The sequence below is a fragment of the Neoarius graeffei genome, chromosome 22, assembly GCF_027579695.1.
Source record: "Neoarius graeffei isolate fNeoGra1 chromosome 22, fNeoGra1.pri, whole genome shotgun sequence".
Classification (NCBI taxonomy): Eukaryota; Metazoa; Chordata; class Actinopteri; order Siluriformes; family Ariidae; genus Neoarius; species Neoarius graeffei.
In genome coordinates, this window is record NC_083590.1 from 54,303,121 (window position 1) to 54,312,789 (window position 9,669).

Sequence of the window (9,669 nt, forward strand, 5' to 3'; positions counted from 1 at the left end):
TGTATATGTTAGGTAACTTTATAAAGCGCTATTTGAACATTTAAACAAGCCAGGTGTGACTAGTATTTATAATTCTTGCGCAAGTGATTCTCCTCGCTAGCACTTCTGATTCGGAAAGCGATATACTCTTAAAGGAGCAGCCGCTCCTAATAGGGAGTGATAGCCTACTTTACTGTACGTTTGATTTTACTTTTTAAAAAATGCTGCAGGCAGCTCCCTACACTTGATTTGTTATTTAAAAACTACTTGAAGTTGGCAAGTCTTACTTCTTAGTGTAGAAGAATCCAGAGTGTATTTTCATTTATTTTCCACTGAAAATGGTGAGCTGTAATATAGTAGGGAGTGATTTATTTTTTTATTGGTGAATATTTATTTTATTATTTTATTTCTCATTTTAACTAATGTTTGACTTGGGCGGCACGGTGGTGTAGTGGTTAGCGCTGTCGCCTCACAGCAAGAAGGTCCGGGTTCGAGCCCCATGGCCGGCGAGGGCCTTTCTGTGTGGAGTTTGCATGTTCTCCCCGTGTCCGCATGGGTTTGCTCCGGGTGCTCCGGTTTCCCCCACAGTCCAAAGACATGCAGGTTAGGTTAACTGGTGACTCTAAATTGAGCGTAGGTGTGAATGTGAGTGTGAATGGTTGTCTGTGTCTATGTGTCAGCCCTGTGATGACCTGGCGACTTGTCCAGGGTGTACCCCGCCTTTCGCCCGTAGTCAGCTGGGATAGGCTCCAGCTTGCCTGCGACCCTGTAGAACAGGATAAAGCGGCTACAGATAATGAGATGAGATGAGATGTTTGACTTTATTGTACAAATGCTGCTGGCATCTCCCTGCACAAAATTTCATGTTCAATTTTACAATTAAACATACATTTCATGGATATGAAGGTCTGGGTCAGTGTGTGCTATCATGTGAATTATAATGTTTACATTTATCGGTTGCACATATCGGTTATCGGCATCCCAATTCCATAATAATCGGTATCGGTATCGGCCCTGAAAAAAACATATCGGTCGATCCCTAGTTCAAACAATAAATTCACCATCTCCACATGGTGAAAAATCCAGCATCATCTGACCAAAACACTGTGGCCCGAACTGGTCATGCTGGTTAATCGCCGTTTTTTTTCCCCGATCTTCCAAATTACATTTTTTTTTATCAAACGCCTTAACGTAGTTATTCCCTACAGTGTAGGAATGATCGTTCTGAAACTGTTTTCATGTACCAGCACTCAGCAAATAGCCAGTCAACTTGAAGAACTCAGCCAGTGCTTTGTTAGCTGATAGCTGGTCAGATTGAGCAGGATTTTTTTTTTTCAGCAGGGATTGGAGTCCAGTGGCAAGTCGTGACATAGAACTGATAGATGGCAGGCGTGACCTTTTATTTATAGTTAAATTATTATTAATTGAAACACCTTCTCTGGTATGGCTATCAGGCAAGGCTTTTATAAAAAATATATACCCCGTACGTCCATCAGCAGGGGTGTGTGTGTGTGTGTGTGTGTGTGTGTGTGTGTGTGTGTGTGTGAGAGACAGAGAGAGAGATATAAAAGACAAGAAAGGGCAAAGCTACCAAAAAAGCAAAGCTAATAATGACTCATGATAGAGTGTGATGCAGGATATGAATTATTTATTCACAGATTTCTGTCATTAATGCGTCATTACTTTACACTGAACTGCACACGTTGAACCATTTCCCCACCTCAGAAGCGGCAACATACAACTAAGTCTGTCAACGTCTTTATTTAATTCTATTTATTTGCTTATTTATTTCAAATATGAGTTGAGTGTGAGAGTGTCTTTGTGGTAAATGCGTGTGATAATCTAGTCAACTTATTATAAGATAGATCTGCAACTGAGTGAAAAAAAGATATGAACAAAATCGGCAAAAGGGAAAGTATGGAAGTGTTTCCACCACTTGGGGTGGGGGGTCACGTAGTATGTCATAATAATGAGAACATATTACACTCACAGGCCACTTTATTAGGAACACCCATCCAGCTGCTGTTCGATGCAGGTCTCTAACCAGCCGATCCCTCGACAGCAGAACGATGCATTAAATCACGCAGATACAAATCAAGAGCTTCAATGTTCAAACTTCAGAATGGGAAAAATTGTGATCTCACAATTTCCACCAAAGCAGTTCCAGGGCTGGTTCGGGGCCAGTGCTTAGTTTGGAACTGGGTTTTCTGTTTCCACTGACAAAGAACTGGCTCTGGGGCCAGAAAAACCAGTTCCAGGGTAGCACCAACTCTCTGCTGGGCCAGAGGAAAGAACCGCTTACGGTACGTCAGCAGGGGGGCGGAGTTGTTAAGACCAACAACAATAGCAAGACCGCGAGAGGGCGCCATTTTTAAATAAGCGACGAGATATCATGGATGCAGTAAAGCAGCAGTCATCCATTATTGTTGTTGTTGCTTCCTCTTCTTCTTCTTCTTCTCCGTGTTGTTGTTGCTTCGATGTTCGCGCCAAGGTTTATGCAAACGCAGCGACGTAACTGACGTATACAGTGACGTACAGTAATGATGTGGTTCCCCTTAGCACCCCGAGCTATGGAAAAGCAAACTGGTTCTCAGCTGGTTCGCAAGTTGAGCGAGTTGTGAACCAGCACCAGCACTGGAACTGATTTGGTGGAAAAGGGGTAACAGTGAAGTGTGACTTTCTTTCACTGGGTGTTGGTTTGAGCCAGATGGTGGTGGTGGTGGTGGTGATTTGAGTATTTCAGAAACTGCTGGTCTCCTGGGGGTTTCAAACACATAGTTACTGGGAGACCAAATGGTCTCCCAGTGGCCAGATTTGGTCTCCTAGTCAATGCCAAACCAGCTTCACTGGGAGACCAAATTTTAAACCAAGTTATGTCTTATCATTTGGTTCAATCAGTTGCAATTAATTAATCAAGTACCATGTAAGTATACATTTAACTAGGAAAACGAAGCTCTATGTTATAAGATATACACACAAGATCATGTTGGTTAAGAAAAGCAAAACTAAAATTTGGTTACTGAGATGGCTGATGTCAGAATCCGATGCCATTACTGTGTAACTTTTGCCGCTTTTCCACTACAAACGCGGCTGAGCCGTGCCATGCTGAGCCGTGCCGGGCTGAGTCGAGCTGAGTGGGGCTGTTGGAGTTGCATTTCGACTACAACCGCGCTGAACCATGCTGGCTGGAAGTGGGTGGACACATTGGGTGGAGTTAGCGAAAGTGGGTGGACGTCACGTGATGTCGTTAAGCAGCGCAAACAGTGACCTCAGTGATCTTTTAAGCGGTAGTCTCACGACCTGAATACTAAACAATAAACATGGAGGACATGGAGTCGTTAGTGTTGCTGGTCTTAGTGCTGTGGCTTGTTGTTACCACCAACGCCAACAGATACTGGCAAGAGCGTATAGATGAGGCGAGGCGCATAAGGCTTCAAAAATTCTCGTAATTCGTAATTCTTCTTCTTCCGGGTTTACGGTGTTTACAGATCCCAGCGTGCTCGCGGGGCGTGTGTGGGCATGTGAGGACACTCCTCCTCACCAATCAGTGCACAGGGGAGTGTCTGCTCACGCCCCCAGCCTCACTCGGCTCGGTTTGGCTCGCTTCAGCCCCACTCCAAAACGGTGCGAGTTTTAGGGGCTAAGTAGGGCTGAAGCGAGCCGAGTCGTGCTGTTCTTTGGTAGTCAAAACGCGAGCCGTGTCGGGATGAAGCGAGCTGAAGTGAGCTGAAAAAGGGTAGTGGAAAAGGGCCAATAGAGTGTCTTTGACATAACATTTGTGCTTGGTAATTGCTCTTGATAGCTGTGTAGTCACTGTAGTGTGTTTGTCTGTATGGTGATTGGTGAACCATTTTGCATCACAGAATATGCCGCAGCGGTGCAACCGCATGGACTCTGGGGCCTGTGGTTGTATTGCCCAGACCAGTTGGTCTCCTAGTGGAAAATCTTTAAAAAAAATGCTCTGTACAGAATGGTGCGAAAAACAAAAAACAAAGAGTGAGTGACAGTTCTGTGGATGGAAAAAAAACAAACGTCTTGTTGATGAGAGAGGGTCAGAGGGAAATGGACAGATTGGTTCAAGGAAGGATATACTTTCGATGTCGATCGGCCGTGCACTTGGTCCTTTGTGAGATCGTGCCCTTGTCATCGTTAGAGTTTAATATCTGTATCATGTTAATTGTCCTTTTTTAGCTTACCTTAATTGTGTTTATTCATTTATCTCATCTCATCTCATTATCTCTAGCCGCTTTATCCTTCTACAGGGTCGCAGGCAAGCTGGAGCCTATCCCAGCTGACTACGGGCGAAAGGCGGGGTACACCCTGGACAAGTCGCCAGGTCATCACAGGGCTGACACATAGACACAGACAACCATTCACACTCACATTCACACCTACGCTCAATTTAGAGTCACCAGTTAACCTAACCTGCATGTCTTTGGACTGTGGGGGAAACCGGAGCACCCGGAGGAAACCCACGCGGACACGGGGAGAACATGCAAACTCCGCACAGAAAGGCCCTCGCCGGCCCCGGGGCTCGAACCCAGGACCTTCTTGCTGTGAGGCGACAGCGCTAACCACTACACCACCGTGCTGCCCGTTTATTCATTTATACATAGTTTTAATTATTTGGGCGGTGCCTTGCATGGGTACTTTCGGGTCCCGTTCGTGCCGACCCCTTTGGGTGGCTTTCTTGTCAGTTTTTTTTATTTTTTTTATTTTTTGCTCATTTATTTTTGCATTTTTGTAATTTGATGTGAGAAGTCATGCCCAATAAAGCAATAAAAAAAAATAGTAACTCATATAATCACTCTTTACAACCGTGGTGAGCAGAAAAGCATCTCAGCATGCAACAGAAAACAGAAGAACACATTGAGTTCCACTCCTGCAGCCAAGAACAGGGATCTTAGAATCAAGGACGAGTTCCGGTAAGTGTAGAGCACATAATTATGATTTATTACGTCATAATAAAAAGAGTTGCCACTTACTGTATGTTGGAGCTGTTCCAGTACACAGCGTGCCGGTTGCTCCCGTCAGTCAGGCGGAAGTTGGAGAAGGCGACCACAACGAGCCAGAGCGCTGGGAAAGCCATAATAATATATTCTCTCTCTCTCTCTCTCTCTCTCTCTCTCCTTACAGCATTCCTACAAGTCGGAGATGTTGTTTAAACAGTGCACGCTCCTGGTGTTCCTCCTCCGTTAGATGAACTCCACAGTGCAGCTCATGATGATCCAGGCATCTCTCCTTTCATCTGTCATTCCTCTGAGCGCTTCATCTTCATCTTCATCTCATCCGAGCAAAACAAATCCTCGACATGTGGCGGAGTCGAACAAAAAAAGATCAGGAGGCGAAGTAGCACATCATCATCATCATCATCATCACCATCACCGGTGGCTTTGAGCTCTGGCTTTAGAAGAGCTGATCAATGGAAAGTCCGAGCTAAAAGGTCACAAGCCGCAACAATGTTTCCTGCTGAAGATCTGACGCAGCATTTCCGGCGGCTGAAGTTATTTGGACCCCAATCCGAACCGGAGCTGCATCCGTCCCTGTCCACGGGACCACTACAGACAGCTGAGGAGGAGAGAGGCGGCTCGCTCGCACCTTTCCCTTTCTCAGGTTGGAGGAGAGGAGAGTCTCTCTCTCTCTCTCTCTCTCTCTCTCTGCGTCCCCGTACCGGACAACCCGCGCGCACTATGCGCGGCCCCGCCCCCTCATTTTTTATACAAACCAGCCCCCCAGGATTTCTCGGGCCTTTTCTGTGATTAAAATTGAGTGATATGTTAAATATTAAGTTATGACTGAAAAAGGGCGGCACGGTGGTGTAGTGGTTAGCGCTGTCGCCTCACAGCAAGAAGGTCCTGGGTTCGAGCCCCGTGGCCGGCGAGGGCCTTTCTGTGCGGAGTTTGCATGTTCTCCCCGTGTCCGCGTGGGTTTCCTCCGGGTGCTCCGGTTTCCCCCACAGTCCAAAGACATGCAGGTTAGGTTAACTGTTGACTCTAAATTGAGCGTAGGTGTGAATGTGAGTGTGAATGGTTGTCTGTGTCTATGTGTCAGCCCTGTGATGACCTGGCGACTTGTCCAGGGTGTACCCCGCCTTTCGCCCGTAGTCAGCTGGGATAGGCTCCAGCTCGCCTGCGACCCTGTAGAACAGGATAAAGCGGCTACAGATAATGAGATGAATGAGATGAGATGACTGAAAAACTATTGATTAAAAAAAAAACAAAGACACTGAGAAATGGTCCTATAAACAACTTTACCAATATAAAAGATTACCAGGACTGCAGAAAAATAGGCTTTACTTATCCAAATGCACCTGTTGGTTCAAAAGTAAAAGTGCAAAGAACCTCACAGCACAACATGAAGTTACCTTAAAATATAATATAAATGCATCAAGGGGCGGCACGGTGGTGTAGTGGTTAGCGCTGTCGCCTCACAGCAAGAAGGTTCTGGGTTCGAGCCCCGTGGCCGGCGAGGGCCTTTCTGTGCGGAGTTTGCATGTTCTCCCCGTGTCCGCGTGGGTTTCCTCCGGGTGCTCTGGTTTCCCCCACAGTCCAAAGACATGCAGGTTAGGTTAACTGGTGACTCTAAATTGAGCGTAGGTGTGAATGTGAGTGTGAATGGTTGTCTGTGTCTATGTGTCAGTCCTGTGATGACCTGGCGACTTGTCCAGGGTGAACCCCGCCTTTCGCCCGTAGTCAGCTGGGATAGGCTCCAGCTCGCCTGCGACCCTGTAGAACAGGATAAAGCGGCTACAGATAATGAGATGAGATGAGATAAATGCCTCAGCTTTCATGTAAGAAAAAAACCTATTAATACTAGTACTGTGTGCAGGCAGTCTCTCCTGAAGACTAAATTAAACAATAATTATAAAATAAATGGCTCAGGCTTCATAGAAGAAAAAAAAACAATTTGAACAGAATCTCACAGTATGATGCTGAAGCTGCCTAAACAATGGAAAATAAAATACCATTTTGGCAAAAATGTTGGCATCCATTAATTTCTTGATTTAAGTAAAAACATAAAATAAAGTGCACACAGTCCTTCACTGCAAACAACACACTTTCAGTAACAGAATTTAAGCCTATATAAACACTGACTTGCACATGCAGTGTTGCCAGATACTGCTGATGTTTTCCATCCCCAAAATATGTTCAAAACCCGCCAAAATGCACTTAAAACCGACCAATCTGGCAACACTGCACACATGCTGCTTCTCTTGAACGTATACACGGAAGTAAGGCGGAAGGTAGTTTGTCAACATCACCTCAAGACGACGCCAACGATTGGTCAAATTTGCAGGAAAGTAGCGGTGATTGGATATAATTGCAACACCACCCTGAATTCGCGGGGATTTGTTGAATTTGCGTTGAAGTTGCAAATCGCAACATCGCGAAATCCTGGAGGGTCTGACTAATAATGAAACATACTATAACAGAATAATAAAATACAACAAAATAAAGTGTCAGGGAAAGGTGGATGTAGACTGATATAAGTGCAAGGAAGATTTATTTCCAAACGTCATGCAAGATCGTGATCAGATAACAAGCAGAAGTCAGGTTCAACACGGGTCAGAACCAGGAGAGCAAGGCACTAAACAAAACGAGGCTTGGTACTGCGCGTCTACTTCACCAAGTCTCTGGAAGCATGTGCTGTGATTGCGTTTTAATCAGGAACAGGTGCATGGCAACTAGCTCTAATGGGCTGGAGCTGCAGCGCAGGGGTTGCAGTCTGTGAGGCGCACTGCGTGACATAAAGTTACACTACCGTTCAAAAGTTTGGGGTCACCCGGACAATTTTGTGTTTTCCATGAAAAGTCACACTTTTATTTCCCACCATAAGTTGTAAAATGAATAGAAAATATAGTCAAGACATTTTTCTGGCCATTTTGAGCATTTAATCGACCCCACAAATGTGATGCTCCAGAAACTCAATCTGCTCAAAGGAAGGTCAGTTTTATAGCTTCTCTAAAGAGCTCAACTGTTTTCAGCTGTGCTAACATGATTGTACAAGGGTTTTCTAATCATCCATTAGCCTTCTGAGGCAATGAGCAAACACATTGTACCATTAGAACACTGGAGTGAGAGTTACTGGAAATGGGCCTCTATACACCTATGGAGATATTGCACCAAAAACCAGACATTTGCAGCTAGAATAGTCATTTACCACATTAGCAATGTATAGAGTGGATTTCTGATTAGTTTAAAGTGATCTGCATTGAAAAGAACAGTGCTTTTCTTTCAAAAATAAGGACATTTCAAAGTGACCCCAAACTTTTGAACGGTAGTGTACTTCTGTGCAAATACAATTAACATTTATTCCACGAAATCAAGTCGTACATGAGCTGATGGCCGACGAGGCGCGTAGCACCGAGATGTCTATAATCCGTGTATGATGAGATTGAGTGGAATAACTGTTTTACTCTATCCACATTCACCTGATTTTGAGAAACAGAGCATTTTTATTTTTAGCAAAGTCGATAAATATAAACTTTATACAAAACGTCCGGCAAAATAATTTCCGCTTAGAATGTAAACAAACCGGCGAAATGACAGGAGCAATTTGTGAAAAATGTGATAATAATAATTCTTGGGGGGAAAAAAGATATGTTCTTACCATGAAATATGATCATCCAGCTAATACTCTTTAGACATTAGAAGCTTTTCCATTTGGGTGCAGCACTAGTGTAGTGAGTAGTCGCAGATCCCATGTGCTCCAGTAAAATATTTATTTTATATATGTAAACCCGTTCGTTTGCTTTTGTGAAAAGTCTTAGTCGAGTGATATAAGTGCAAGATAGACGTAGGATCCAAAATGAAGTCGAGTAAACCGAGTCAAAGTGCTAAAGATAAGAAGAGAGTAACGAGCGACGCGCTGGACACAGCCGAGCCGAGGGAGAGCACCCCGAGCCCGGCCGAGCCATGCGACGAGAACGCGCCGAAGCACTGTTTATGACGGCTGCTCCGAGATCAGCACTCTGGGAGCCAAACAGAGGAAACCATGGATGTGTAAAAAGCACCGCAACAAAATGTACAAGAAGAAGAGGGGAGAACTTCCTGTTTCTACACTGAACACAAAAAAATGCTGAAAACCAGTTTCCTAGCGCCGCTTTGTCTTGCATTGTGTGCGTTAACAGTTTTAGCCAGATGTAGAAATCCTCTGCAAAGACACAATACACGTCCTATTTTATTTGGCAGCCCGTCACATGCTGCCTATTTGCCATATGGATCAGAAGCCTACTTCGCTTTGGCTCTCCGCCGTCAATCGGCCATTTTGGATTCACTGTCACTCAATTCAAGATCTCGTGCTCTCAAGTTATTCGCTAGTGGCATGCTTTTGCTCGGAGGAGACATGAGCCCCAACCCTGGCCCTTCTAATGCTCACTCTGAGCGTGGTTTAAACGCGCTATATTTAAATGCTAGAAGTGTCAAGGCTCTCATTTCACTCGAAGAGAACCCTTCACATAAAATATGCAAACTAGCCATTCTGCAAGAGTTGGTCTACCGAAATTCGTACGACGTGGTTTGCATTAGTGAAACATGGCTGGTTGAGTCATTTTTATCTTCAGAGATTTTTACAGGATACACTATCTTTCGCAAGGATAGAGCATGGGCGCCACCAGGGGGGGAAAGGTTAGAACAATTCTAGGGGCCCAGCACTGCCATGGGGCCCTTTAAGGGGCTGATAATATGCTTT

The 9,669-nt window shown here is 44.8% G+C and overlaps 1 protein-coding gene across 1 annotated transcript in view; it reads right to left on the reverse strand.

Moving 5' to 3' along the window:
* The window catches only part of efna3a (ephrin-A3a), a 291,952-nt gene extending 286,884 nt beyond the window's left edge, over positions 1-5,068 (reverse strand). Inside the window, exon 1 of the mRNA XM_060904977.1 lies at positions 4,965-5,068. Coding sequence (XP_060760960.1) covers positions 4,965-5,068 — 104 coding nt within the window. The remainder of the gene's footprint in view (positions 1-4,964) is intronic.
* Positions 5,069-9,669: the final 4,601 nt, after the last annotated feature.